The sequence below is a fragment of the Leuresthes tenuis genome, unplaced genomic scaffold, assembly GCF_036924035.1.
Source record: "Leuresthes tenuis unplaced genomic scaffold, fLeuTen1.0.hap1 SCAF_1, whole genome shotgun sequence".
NCBI lineage: Eukaryota > Metazoa > Chordata > Actinopteri > Atheriniformes > Atherinopsidae > Leuresthes > Leuresthes tenuis.
The window spans coordinates 17,623,711-17,638,591 of NW_027325355.1; the positions used below are offsets into that span (position 1 = coordinate 17,623,711).

Genomic DNA, 14,881 nt, shown 5'->3' on the forward strand with positions numbered 1-14,881 from the left:
TAATACTTGTTGCCAGATAAGATGGTCACTACAAGAGATTATCTGTGCTGGTCCCTGACCAGTGATAGGCTCGCTGTCTTTCACGCTCTTAACGAGGCCATTCAGAGCCAAGTGGTTTTTGTGACAGTGGCGGTTTTTGGAAGAGAAAGAAACGCCTTTAAGGATTCGTTCACTACAGCGCCTGCGTGACTCATATTCTGAGCATGCACCACTCACATCGTAACGGCAGCCATCTGATCTTCCGAGGCCTAATGTTATCGACCGGCTTTGGAAATTGAGATACGGGTCGAAACGAGGCGAAACGAGTCTTTTCGTGTCATTTTAATCTGGTGTAACATGTAATGAGCCGGAGAGATTGAGGGTCAAAAATAACAGACCTTGAAAGCTTAGTATGTTTTGACAGAGAAATGACGGTGTGCAATTACGACACTAATTACACACATTCACTTCTAGCCATGAAGTTTAGCCATTCTAATGCATTTTTCACCTAGAATCTCACACATATTTAAAAAGGACATTGTTATGGAATTTTCCAAATTACTGAGAATCTCTACTAGAGGTGCTTTCTCAATACTCAGGAGTGCTACAGCTGACTTTAAAATGAGCTGCAAAGTCACAAAAAAAAATGAAAATTAGAAAAGAACCATCAAACCTGCTCTCGCGGCAGAACGAACGAGTAGAACTAGTAGTTCTTCCTGACTCTTGCTCGCTCTGGAAGCCTGCTTGTTAGCGAGTCCTATGAGTCACTAACAAACAACAAACAATGCCATCCCTTCCAGCTAAACATCCCACCAGAGGTCAGTGCCATCCGCCTTATCTGAAACAAACAAAGTGACCGTCTCCCCCGGCTGCTCTGCACATCCTCACCTCCATCTCCCCTTACACGCATGTGGAAGTATCATCTTACCGCAGCAGAGGAGGAACTGCTGCTTTCTTTGCTGGACACAGCAGCCTGATACATCGCCAGCCTCTCCTTCAACGGCACCGGCTCCGCCTCCTGGTCCTCGCTGCTTGGGGCCTTCTCCTCGGGATATCCGGATCTACTTGCACTGCCTGCAGCTTGACACACAAACACAGAAATAGAACATGACTTGAAGGATACGAATGCCCTTCACCGATACATCAAAAGCACAGTAGCCTTCATGTGACGGCTTGGTATGTCTCCATGAGAAATGTGCTGATATTTGCCACCTACTTATTCCTCTTCTGGCACAGAACATCTTAATCAGAGACAGTTTGGTACAAAATGCTTCTTTTATTGTGTGAAACAGGCTGAATCAATCAAGCAAACTCTCTGTTTGAAGTACTAAAACATCACAAATACAAACAGAGATGTCTGGAATGTACATGGAAAAAATATGAATGCGTCTGCATAGTTCCAGATGCTGTGCGTAGTTTTCCCACGAAGTTGCCCAAAGGAAAAACAAAAACCGGCACAGAAGTCAACTCATCAATCACTAATCTTTGCATTGTAAAGTACGTCCCGGTGGACAGCCAATTAGAGAGGAACACCGATTTCATGTTCCGAGCAACAAAGCATCATTAGGTAACAGAAAGCTGTCGAGGCTCAACATTCGCCCACACTGGACCTCTCGGCCCTTGGCATGTTTTCTCTTCCTGGGAAAACAACACTGTGGGATGAAAGAGGACCCTAAATAGAAATGATTCCTTTTTATGATGTGCTCACGCTGCCACCTTTAACATTTTGAAATCCTTCCGCTTGTTCTGTTTTTCGCACTGAACTCTTACATATTTGTCGACATCCTAGTGCTCCAGTATGGGGTTTGGCTTTGACTAAAAGTTAGTGAGCTCTACTTCTCGTTTGGGTGGAGTATGTAGGCTCCATCTTTTCTCATGCTCATTTCTTCTTTGAATCTTAGCACGTATCTGAAATACAATCCCGATTTAGAAAAGAAAAAAAAAGGGTCAAATGAGTTCTCCACTTTGCCTCTCTCCATTCTAAGACGGCCGAGAGATGCCAGCAGTGTTCACATACGGCTTCTTCTTTGCATGATGGAGCCTTAACCTGCAGAATAATTCCTTTTTTTTAAATTTAGTGCCGCCTGAGGGCCTGAATATTGCAACACAATTTGCAGTCTTTTCTGGAGTGCTGAACCTCTGCCCCTCGTCACTTATGAGACTCTTCCTCTCTAAGGTGCTCTTTCTATATCTCACTTTCCCCATTTAATATGCTTTATGTGTTCTATTGTAGATGAAATATAGGTTTATTGAATGTGAAAAACATTCCACTCTGGTTTTATTCACATTTTACACAGCGTCCAAACTTTTTGGGAATAGAGATTGTATTCTTTAACACAAAAATGTCCAAAAAAATGTCATGTTACCGTAAAAAGTAAATTAAATAGATTAAAAACAGCCACCTTACACCAAGCTTCAGAGCCTCCTTTACACACATCTAAAACTTGGTAACTGGAAATTGCTACGAACGGTAGTCAGCAGTGCTTCAATTGTACTTTATCTAATATTCTCTAAGCAAATAAATAAATAAATGTATTTCTTCCAGAACCAGACACTCCAAACAATTCCTCCCCTAAGCAACTTTATTGAAATTCATATTGAAAGTCATGACCAGCTTTGAGAGCTCAAAACGGCGGCAGCTATCAATACATATGAGTTGTGCTGTAATCTACTTCAAAAATGCCTTCCAGACAGTAATAACCCAGCAGTCCATGGTACAAAAACACCTTTTTGAACCAAATTTCCTGTCAGTGATCGAGCTAACGGCAAATGGCGCCTCATTTTCTCTTCTTCCTCGCCGGCGTGTCATTCCGACACACTGTCCAGCTCCAGAAGTTCAGCAGTTACATCACCCAAGCCTCCAAAGACACACAAAAGGAATTTCAAGGTGCCGCATGATGTGTGACTGGGCCTTAATTCAAGTGCCGTGATAAAAGCATCCCCTCATCCAACCACTTTTATCTTTTTGCTACGTATGGCATGTAAGCAATAACCCATCGGGGGGGGTGGAGGCTGTCCGAGACGGCAGCATCCGCTACATCCTATAAATATGGGTCAGAAATCCTACACCTGTGGCGTATCTCAATGCCAGCTTGATGACAGAAACTCAAGGATAATTCCCTCATTTATCACCCGAGGTACATGCTAACGTCATGGTCTGGAGCTGTCACAGAGCGGGTGACACGAGTTGTCATGTCTGAGCGGGGTAACGAGAGCGCTTTGGATGTCTCTGGCTTTTCAGAAGTCATATGCAAAGCTGCCATAGCGCAGAGCTGAGGTAAGTGGGTTTCTGTTGGGGGTGGGGAGGGGGGTGTCACTGGAAGAAAAAAATAACCCCCCCCAGCCTTTTTATAAACCAGCTCTATCTGCAGCGTCATGTTCCCTCGTAACAGCGAGCTTAATGGAGTAGAAGTGGGAGCGGGAGCATATCTGTGTGTGGGAGGAAAATGTAGGGGAGGGGGACTCTATAATAAGATAAATAAGATATTTTCAAAAGTTTGAAAGTCTTCGCTAGCTCCCTCTGCTGCAACTAATTAACTCTGGCACTAACGTATGTTTAATTAGCAGTAATAATAGCTTTCAAACGCCGTCTTTTTGCTTTAGATGCCCCCGGAATAATGAGGGCAAAGTCTTTGTTTATAGTACAGAACCAATATGAGAGACTTCTTCGCAGGATTATACTTCTAACCTGTTTCATTTAGTTTTTATTTATTTTTTTTTATGGGGAACATACTGGCCTGCTTAGAGGAGTATTAGATTTTTATCTCTTCCATGCCACACTGGATGCTCAAGCGATGATACTGGCTGAGGGGGAATGGTAATGGAAGTAGAAGAGGTCAGGATAAGTCAACAGGGGAAGTCATGCTGGAGCAGCATACACGACTCAGTGGCTATATTGAGCTGAGCCTGCTTTAAAGAAAACAAAAGGAGAGGTGTTGCACTGTCCGCTGGCTATAGTGAAGAGGCGAGGAGGTGATGGGAGGCGAGGTGGGGTATTAGGAAAGGAAAGCACAGAGGAGAACGGCGAAAGATGAAGAACCGGAGAGTAATTTCAGGGTTAAAGGATGTGAGAGAGGGCGGCACGTCTTCATCGCTCAAAGAAAATGCAAGGCCCATAGATCTGTGTCAGACACAGGCCGTCCCCTAATCACAGAGGCGTCACCCTTTTTGCTGCCCTCTCCATTCAACAGAAGCCTAAAGCCACCCAATTTTCTGTTCAGTACTTACTGGCCAAGACATTTGCCTGGTGAGGTTTGACAGGGGTGCCAAAGCGAGCTACACTAATTGAAATGTCAGCTGTGGAGGACGATTTCTTCCTCACCGACAAAGTAAAACAGGCACAATAATTAAGCTGTCAAATCTATCAAAATAACTTCTTTACAATGAGAGTGGATTGCCCTGGAGCCCTTCCTTATGCTAGGCTAAGCACTTTGCCTCCGATTTGCTTTGCTTTCAGAATAGTCCGGATCGGGCTGCTTCTGGTGATGCCTGGTGGAAGGAAAAAGGAAGGGCCCCATGCATGTTTTATGACAATATCCTTGTGGAATCATGGAGACACACTACAGAAATCTTAATCTCTATGACACTCCAGCCAGCCGAGTACAATGCAGCCCCCCTCACTTCATCTCATTTCTGATTTTACACCAAAGATGACTCATGTTGCGCCGCCAGAGTACATCAAACTGATTCATTATCTCCCAAAATATATTCTACCGTGTCCAATCTGCCTCCTTCCAATTGCACTGTAGTGGAAAATCCCTTTAGAAGCTTTTCTAAGAGTGGGCTTTTGTTGATAACAGAATCAGCCTTGGCGTGCGGATAAGTCTACAAACATTGCTTACCTTCGGTGTATGTCGTTCTTTATGGAAAACAATAATAGAATCCAGTGGAACAAAAGAAAAAAAGAAAAAAAAGGGGGCCTTGGAACTTCCCGAAAAAGAAAAGCGTTTAGTCACCCTACTTCAGCTCAACAAGGAGAGCCAGTCCTGGATAGACGGTGAGGCTTGGAGACCAGCTCCAGCAGTGCTCTGTACAGCTAAGTGAGGCCCAGGCATCCAGTGACAGCTGATTTTATTTTAGAAGGCCCCTTCATAAAAAATGGGGTGGACTTCGGGGAGAGGGTAAGCGGAGGTGGGCGGGCTTTTTTTAGCATCAAGTATAGAGGTACCCTACATTCCCTCAACCTTATGTCACAGCAGTCTTATGGACACAGATGTCCTGCACAGTGAGTCAGAAAAGCACACACAAAAACACACACACTTGCATCTTTCATTTACACCGGAGAGAACAGGGATATATTTGGCATTTGCAGTCATTTCTTGTTAGCAAGCTAAGTGTGGTGGCATTTCAACACCGAGTACATTCTGAGTACATACGCGCTGCTCTTTAAAGCATATGCACGTATACACACAACGCTGAAAAAAGTTGCAGGGCTTAAGCCAATTAAAATGAGAAGAATCGGTTTCAGACACTAACTGTTAAGGAAATAGCCCGTGTGGTCTCTCTCAGCTTATTACACGAGAAGACATACACTCTTGTTTGAATTTAAGAGTTAAATACACACTCCGGAACATCTAAAACAGCTCGATACACAAAATAACAACGACCAACCAGTAGAGGAACTGTCTGCACAGTCCGTTAATCATCATTTCTTATTAAAAAGGCACAGGAAATTGTAGCTACTGTTCTTCAGGAATTGCATGAAGTATATAATCACTGTTAAAATTAAGCGACAACCTTACAACGCTAAGATGTGCTTGTATGTGTACTTCAGAACCTGAGAGTAAACCACACTGGACTTTATGCTCCAATACTCTAAGCTTATCTGATAAGTAGCTCTGGTTTCATATTTATCACACACACAGACACACACACACACACACACACAAGACTGGCATTGATGTTTTTATCTGACTCTTAGCTGGAGAATCTAATTATAAGAATGTAATTGCGACATAAGCCTAATTGAAAACTTCAGGACACCAGATCTGGGGTGGAATGTGTAATAATAGCACTGGAGTTAACCCTTCCAGTGACTTTTTTTGTCATTCAAGCTCAGAAAATACAATGAAAAGGTGGGCACTTACACCGGCTGACTGAGGATTAATGAAAACACACTAACGAGTTCAGCAGCTGTGGCCATTACGTAGCCCGTGTAAAATCATCCATTTCCTTCGTTTTTTCCTGAGAAAGCCCTTCTATGCTTTCTATTGTTACTTTTTCACTGTTGACTTACAATCATCGTCTCTCGCTGGGTTTCCATTCCCCGTTAGGGTAAATCTGAAGTGACCTTTTGAGAGGCTGCAAAACAGAAACGTGAGTATGACAGGTTTCCATTAATTGGACTGAAGAGAATACAATTGGCTACAGAGCGTTGCCACAGGGTGGCGGTATAGGCAACATTGCAAGTGGTTGTAATTCAGTAGAGGAAGCAGTTCTAAAACATACTCTGCAAGGGACATCCACAAGACAAGGATGTTTCCTTAAATATGGCAAACAATACCCAGGGTGCAATGCGTCATGACGTTACTGATAATTCTTACATACCCTTCTCGTTACATACCCTTCATCGTAATCTTTCAATCTGAAGGGTTACGGATGTGAAAGGGTGAATTCTGAGCCAAGCCGTCACTTTTCTGCACCCCCAACATGGTTTTAGTCCCTAAACCTAACCGAGTTTTGGCTGACTGGAGGTTATCAAACAGGAATTGAGAGCAATGAAGAAGAAACAAAACAATGATCTCACGTGGAACTCGAGAAAGATCAGGAACTTAGTCCATCACCACCCCTCATATATCTTCACGAGAGAAATTTTCTAAGCTTGTTGATAACGGCTCCACTCCTGCATTAAATGGCACGGCTGGCACATCACAATGTGTGTACCTCAAAGAATGCCTTCTGCTTTAAAAAAGGCCATATTTGATCCCTTTTGAATGTATTGGATGTTTGCGAATGAAGGTCACTTTCAGTGTGAACACAATACCTTTTTCTGAGAAAGCCCTGGCTGTCTGTGTGAAATATTGATTGTTGATTCATATCACTTGCGTCTCGTGGCATATGCTAAGAAATTGCCTCTACTTTTAGAGAGGTGTTATTTAATACTTTTTGATAATAGAGGTCCTGATCTGAGCTCACTCAGTTGAAAGTCCAATATTCATATAGGCCTGTGATACACACGCTTGATTGGATTGAATATTGCTCAGATAAGCTGCTTTACCTTGAATGTTTTCAGTATGGTGAATGATTTAAAACATTCTGCCAGCGTGAATTTTGAGTGCCTTTCTAGATGAAACCTTTGTTCCACCTTTAAAAAAAAAAAATCCTCCTTTCCTGTCATCAAGACATCTTTGAACCTTTTTCAAAGACAGCTTTGCAGGCGGACTGAATGGCATTACAAATAACGCAAAGGAGGGATGTCAATGCGACGCCTGCAGAGAAAAAGCCTGAAAGAACAGAGCAAAAAGAACTTCAAACTATCAAGACCATCTTCTCTCTTTCGTTTCTTCTTCTTTTCCCTCTTTATTTCAGTCTTTCTCAACCTAAAGAAATAACACAGGTCCTCCTGTTTGGGCCCAATCAGTCAGTGGCCTTTGTTTTAATCTCTCTCAACCCACACTTTCTTGACAATACAAAAGAGAATCGAGTCATTACATTCCTTCCCAAATCATTCCATGTCTCTCTGTATAATACGCTGCGCTCATGAGCACCTCCCAGCCCCACAAACACTCGGTGTTCTCCAGGAGCCCACCCTACGAGGAGCCCGTGGCAGCGCATTGACTGGAGAAAAGCGTGGTTATCAGGCATGAGAGGCTGCACTCTGCTGATAATCCCACTGAAATTGCACATAGATTTCCTGTTCCTAAAGTGGAAAATAAACAACACTCTCATAGAATACCTGATGAAGTGGGCCTGTGTATATCCCCGAACTGAAATTCAGACGGTCCACACTCACAAAAGTTTCACGGCTGAATAAACCCCAGAAAATCTCGGACTGCAGATTTGCATCTTTAATTTGTGACAGCCAGATGCCAATAAATAGATCTGCTGTTCTAACATGAGACTAACACACACTGTATGTTGGGTTGGATAGGACTGTGCTGATCGATGTGAATGACTTCGTGTGCATTTACCTGGTATTTTGGCTTATGAGAACACAATGCCAATGCAGCTTAGCTTTAGTTACAAGGAGAATTGCAGCTATAGTTTAAAGAATAACTCGAATCCTTTAAACTTTTAAGGAAAACCAGGAAATGTCTGCAGGAAAATGTCTTCATAGACAGGGGCAAACAAAGCTCAGACTAAAAAAATGATTAACTTAGTCATAGATTTTTGGACCTATTAAACAAACACTGCATTAGTTAGTGTGTTTTCGTGGAGCTGTGGGCGGGTATTTCAAACAGAGACAGGCTGCTATATATATACCTGAGCCAGCTGTTGCTTAACTGGACCCATAGTCACGTTGCACTGTGATAAACCCCTTTGGTGGTCACAGTAATCGATGCTGGATCCAAAGAGGGAAGTACCAAGTTGTTCTAAAGCAACAAGTCGGGGCAAAGGTAAGCCCAACAAAACACTGGACCTTTGAGGGAGATCTAGCTCAGGAATGCTGTATGATATTCATATTGAAGTTTAAATGAGTGCAGAACAACAGGAGATAACAACTGTTCTGTTTTCTTTATTTTTGAATGAGCCTGTTACATTAAAAGATGCCATGAGTCACCGTCCTCATCCTGTGCCAAGGTTACTATAGCTTGGGGGGGGGTAGTTTAGTTTCATTGCATGGCTACAATTTGTATTTTTCATTTCTAGATATCATTCAAAGTACCTGTAATCCTTCATGTACATGATTTTATAATCTTTGCGAGACTCCTGTGGGACAAATGACTTGTGCGATTACGCCAGCTGGAGAACTGAAGGACTGATTCTTTCAAGAGCGCGTGAAGCCATCTCACACGTAGTCAAACAAGGTAAACCTCAATTTTCACTTCCCCAAACGAGATTCGAGTGCTAAGCGATAATTTGTTTCCCATAATAGTCGCTAAGAGGATCAAATCTGGAATTAATAGCACGATAATCTCTGATGTTTTTTTGTTTTTTTTTTACCTTTCACGGCACGACATCATAAAAGACGTCATCATTTGGCAGGATTACCTTGCAGAATAATCAGAACAAAAAGAGTATTTTTGGATTTTTGGCTAAGCCTGTGTAAGAAGTTTAAATCAGCTACGTTTTTTTTATTTTATTTTATTTTTTTAGATGCAAGTCTTACATAGAAATTACATACACAACTTTGAAACACTTTATTCCACTGCCTGCACCACAAAGCCACAGTTGGATGGCGGTGAAACTGGTGTAATATGAAAGGAAACATGTAAACACGGATGCCACAGCGTGCAGATTTAGAGGTGAGCTTTGCATCTGTTTAAAGTGCAGTAACTCCACTCCTGGGCTTTATTTAAACGTCGTGGCTTCCCTGTTCCCCTTTGCATCCTTCGCTCCTGCTGTCAGTCACTTAACCAGTCGGTGCATTGTTGTCACCGTCAGCTTGTCAGCCGAAGCGCAAGCTGTCGCTCAGCCGGGACAACGCCGGGGGTCGTCAACAGCCTCCAATTTTAGACTCAACGCAGAGATTTAGCGACACGAGAGCCTGGCGGATTTCAGGTGGAGATGGGACGGAGCTCTGTCGACGTCTGCATACGTGGCTGAATTTATGACCGTGTGTGCATGTGTCTTCATTCCATTTGGAGGTGCATCAACACATCCATCACTTCAGACTCCTACCCTCAACAATCCCCGCACTGCTATTTCTTCTTATTGTTTCACAATGCTGTGACAAGGATAATAGTAATAATACCGCCCAATAATAGGCAAGACAATAAATAAAATGTGATTATAACTCTATTTTTTAAATATAGAGTATATATATATATATAAATATTTTAAATAGAGCTAAAATAAAGATAACTCAGATTCAGACTTAATTAGAATGTCACTCTGTGACAACAAGGCAGCATTCCGATGGAGCAACCTGAACGTTTTTAACTGTTGTCTTTACAGATTAAACAAATCTGTACACAGCCCTGTTTACTGAGAGATCTGGGGCGGGGGGGGGCAGCTTTCATTGGCTTGAGATGTGTCTTGACAAACACAGATGAGTTTTCGGGGGAGAAATAACTGGACAAGACCCGCGAAGTGCTATCAAGTGGGAAAGTGACAGCCTTGTGCAAGTGACACTAATGCAGGGAGGCCAGTTTCGAGGCTGTTTGAGGATAAACGAGGGGACGGTTTCAGAGGTTCAGGAAGACGATCATCCCCACAGTTTCTGTGTGATCGGATTGCAGCTCATTTCATTTCCAACAGTCTGTTTGAGCTTTGTCGCCAACACATTATCAACGTTACCACTAACACTTACTGTCCGGCTGCCCCACTCCCACAAATGGACTTTTCTGATTGTTTTCTGTCCGACATTTCATCAAACGCTCTCTGAAAAAAAAAAAAAAGAAGCAGTATCTTTACACAATTAGCTCCAGGGGCTCCACAGCAGTCCCCTGCACTGAGCCAGCCTTCTTCAGTTTGTGCACTCTCATTGAGTCACAGGTTTGGATGCTGTTGCAAAGAAACTAGCATTTCACACCACAGACTCAACAGAAGAAATGCACCATCTTGCTTATAAGACAGAAAGATAGTTTGGCTAACTTAGATAAGCCCTACTGTCATAAATCCTGTCATGATTGAGGTGATTGTTCCCACACCAGGCCACAAAGCCATTTACCAGTTTCCTGTACTCTTGGAAGTGAGGATCTACTTTAAACTCTGTCAGCCTTTAATCTGGGTATCTCATATCCACCATCTGCACCACAAAAGGCTGGAAAGTGATGCAGCTTTCTTGGAAAGCCACCCCCACCCTTTTTTTTAACTGCTCAAGAGACCAATCCATTGTAATAACGAGGAAAAGCATGCATGTCACAGATGGCATTTAGAATTTATGTCCAACTACTGCCGTTGTCATGTAAACAGTATTTATAGTACTCTGTAATGTACTATCTATGCTTCATGGTGTCACGTAGGTGATGTCATCCATTCCCCAAGTAAATGACATTGCAAACATACCGCGGCTCTAGATAAACAAGCATAACTCTTGAGTCATAAAGGCATGACTCAAGAGTTAGGTTACATTTTTAAGCCACAGGTAAGACTGAGAACAACTTGATATGGAAAAATGCAACACCAAAAACCTTTGGACCCCATGATTTACATGAAAAAGAATCTATGGGGCCAGCTTAATAAGACTTCAACCATTGTCATGCACAAAAGAAGAATCAGTTCATCATCTTAATCTATCTGTTTATGCATTTGTTCATTTTCTTAGTAAAACACGGCCATTCAAAGAGGGTGTGTTCCGACTGGAAAGTACCCAAAGTTGAACAGCTTTTACTGGAACATGAAAGGACATTCGGAAATGTGTTAACAGTCAAGCCAGTACCGAAAAGTCTTTATTTGAAATGGAAATTTACCGAGCCACAGGAGCATTTATGGATTTATTTATTCATTTAGAGGTTTATCAGCTGCTATTCTTAGTATCGTGTATGTCGCAACTCATCCGCTGTATGTAGTTTGTGGTCTATAGGACCACAAGTAACAGTATACTGGCTGTCCCATCAATAACATCAAAATGGGACTTTTAGTCTCATCCTAACTTTGTGCAATAAGGAGGAAAATAATTTTAACTCCTGACATATAAACAAAAACAGCAGTTGTTCAATAACCCACCTATAACCTTACACTTGTGTGTGGAACCTGCTTTCTTTAGTTACTTTGTGATCCTTTCAGAGTCGGGGGGGAAAAGATTGGACTATACCTCACAGAGCGAGTTCCATTTGTGCACTCATGCCATCAGCAGCGGTGGAAAACAAAGTGGAGGTAACCACCATGGCAGTGCTATCGCCGTAATGGAAGCCCAGTATCTAGCAAGCCTCCAGCTTCCCATTTAAAAAAAAAAAAAAAAAAAAAAAAGCTGGCAGGAAAAAAAAAAAAACAGCCTTATCTGGAAATGAACAATCTAGTTTTCAGAAGCAGCTCTCTGCCAAATGTTTATCTCATAGAACAAATGGGAAAACAAAAACATTGCATTAACCACCCTGCAGCCTTGCTTGTTTGGCTGAGAGAGAGTAGTGTAAGCGTGATGAAATCACAGAGCTCGCTCCCCTTTCACACGTTACAACTTATCTGATGTTGCATCAAACCTTTTGGGGGAAAAAAAAAAAAGAGAGAGATAACTTTTTAAACCCAATTTTTGAAGAATGAGAAAGTACTCACAGAGAGCGGCGTCCTGAGAGGAGGCCATGGTGTGGCGTGTTGACGGATCAGCCTGAGCCAGGTTACTGGATGTCACTCGCTTGGACAAGGGGACGGTTGCCACTTCCTGGTCAGAGAGGGAGGGACAGAGCGCTATCAGAGGAAACACCTGTGCTTTTTCAACAGGGAATGGTCAGATGACGCCACGGGCCATCAAAACCAGCTGGCTGTGCACGCTCTCTGTCACACACACACACACACACATGCATAGAAAAACAGAGGATAAACATGGGACCAGACATTCCTCGTCTATGAAAAATGATACAGTCGAGCGTCTCGTGGCATTTAAGCTCTGGAATCCACTGAGACCTTGTTGCTGTCGCCTGGTGTGCACATACAAGTCTTCCACACACACACGCACACACACACACACACGTCTGAGTGTAACGAGACACGACCTTGAGCACAATGTGAGCGTGAGGCATTGACTGGAAAGTTAGAGTAAACAGCACTTGGCTGAATTTTAACAGAGCCACGCTGGGCGCAACTGGAAGCGTTTTCATGCGCTTTGTGTTGAGAAAAAGAACGTCAAAACTCAGAAGTCAGCCAGAACAACAAGCCTATTCAGCTGCAAATCATATGCGTGGGGAACAAGCACACCTCCGTCTGTGCGAGTACGTGTGTGTGTGTGTGTGTGAGCGCCATTTGCAAATCAAATGCTTCCCCTTTGTGCTTTTTTACGACAGCGTCTAGCTGGGTGTCAACACAAGTGAGAAGAAACAAGCTTTCAGCTCCACACACAGTGCGTGTCGAGCAGACCTGTATCTGTCGAGTTTGGTGACTGTTACTGGTGTCGAGCACGCAGCCGAGGACAAAAACGCCACCCTCAGAAATCCCATTTAGCAAATCCCTCAAAGGCACGCAGCGTCGCATGCATATTCGCCACGATCACACACTCAGACACACTGTGGAAAAACAGGGATGTAAACATAATCTGCGTCTTTCCGTCGCTGCTCTCCCCCGACTGTAGGAGCCCTCGCCTCGAATGAGGTTCAAATCGCAGAGCAAAGCGCCGCAGTGCTTCGCGTCTGACAGCTGATATTAAAGCGGGCAGTTTATCTGGAACAGGTATTTTTGTTTTGCTGGGTGGATGATTGACTGCATGAGCGGTGAGGGGATTTTAAAGGCCAGTGTTTGAGGGATGCCTGAGCATGCGTTCGAGGTGGTGGGAGCTCATTACGGCACGAACAGTACAAGACAAAGTCACTGACAGAACAATTACGCGGATTTAAACATTTATCCTTCTTAGGGTGTCTGATGGGTTTGTTTAGTCTTTACCCACAGTGTGTGTGCAGTGAATTATGAAAACATATGGCGAGTGGGGGTGAATACATTATGAAGGACTTGTTCTGTATAAAAAGGAACCATTCGGTTGCATCACATGGAGCTACGTTGATTCTCACTAGAACAGGCTCAATGCTAGAAAAGGAAAACACTGAATTGTGTGGTTGACTATCATGACAGTGAGGTGCTTTCTCTCATTCGGGGTGATAAATATTTCATGTTCACGGGGTTAGAAACAGAGCTGTGCCAGTTAATGCGTCAAAAATACAGGTTCAAAGTTCATTTGTGAGATTAAAATGAAGTACTTCACATCAATTCTCGCGTTTCTTTCATGAGCTCTCTTTATTTGTCCTCCTAATAGTGCGGAGGAGTGTGGATCTGAGCCATCTGAGCAGATGCATTCACATCCTTGTGTTTGTCTGTTTTAGCTACTTACCATCAGGAGATGAAAAATGATTGGAGTCCTTAAAAAAAAAGCCTCTTATTTTGAGTAAAAATACAACAACTTTACAGCAATGATCTGCTCATGTGGGCCCAAACGTGGCTGCGTTAGTTTCATATGCAGCACTTGTGCCGGGTGGAGGGATCATTACGAGGTCTGGTGGCAGCAGAATTCAGAGTATACCATCATTCCCTCTAGAAGGAATGTCAGTCAGGGTTGTGACCGGTGCTCACCTCACGTTTTTTCAGTGAAAAACAGCTGGGTTCAGCTCAAAGTTCACTGACAACAGGACCACGCTCATTTGAATGCAGTCACCCACAACGGTGGTTTTTTATGGATGGGAATGAGTCGTATGTGTTAATCAGCAGAATCAACTGCCTCTCTTTCACCAATAATAACACCGCGCTCAAACACAGGAGCCAGCAGAATGATAACTGATCCCGAGATTAAATTAAATAAGACCAAAATCAATCAAAAGTACTATGTTCCACGCACAGTGACAGCCTGTGGTACAAAAGTTGCTCTGCATTGTCGGCCGAAGCCTAAAACAAAAACAAAATCTGCACTTTGTGGCTGTGCGTTACTGCATTACAATGCAGCCACAGTTTAGTGAACGCCCCACAACTATCGCCATAGTTACGATTGGCGAATATTTGGTGTCTGGGATTGCTCTATTTACGGGAACATGTGACTGCAGCGTGATTTGTGTCACCAAACTCTCTGGAAGGTCATTCTGAAAGGTGAATATGTACATTAAATGCTAGTTGTAGTGAAACATGTTTGGAAATCCTGCCGTATACAAGACTGTGTATTTGTGGACAG

The 14,881-nt window shown here is 43.1% G+C and overlaps 1 protein-coding gene across 4 annotated transcripts in view; it reads right to left on the bottom strand.

Annotated features, from left to right (window-relative positions):
• Positions 1–14,881, bottom strand: part of xirp2a (xin actin binding repeat containing 2a) — a 52,494-nt gene that overhangs the window by 17,835 nt on the left and 19,778 nt on the right. For 2 of the 4 annotated variants that reach the window (XM_072385621.1, XM_072385783.1), the window contains exons 2-3: positions 12,295–12,400; positions 908–1,059 (exon numbers count right to left, since the gene is read on the bottom strand). In XM_072385621.1, coding sequence (XP_072241722.1) covers positions 908–1,059; positions 12,295–12,400 — 258 coding nt within the window. Of the gene's footprint in view, positions 1–907; positions 1,060–4,820; positions 5,046–12,294; positions 12,401–14,881 lie in introns of those variants that run through there. The other 2 variants (XM_072385701.1, XM_072385864.1) reach the window with 2 other exon arrangements.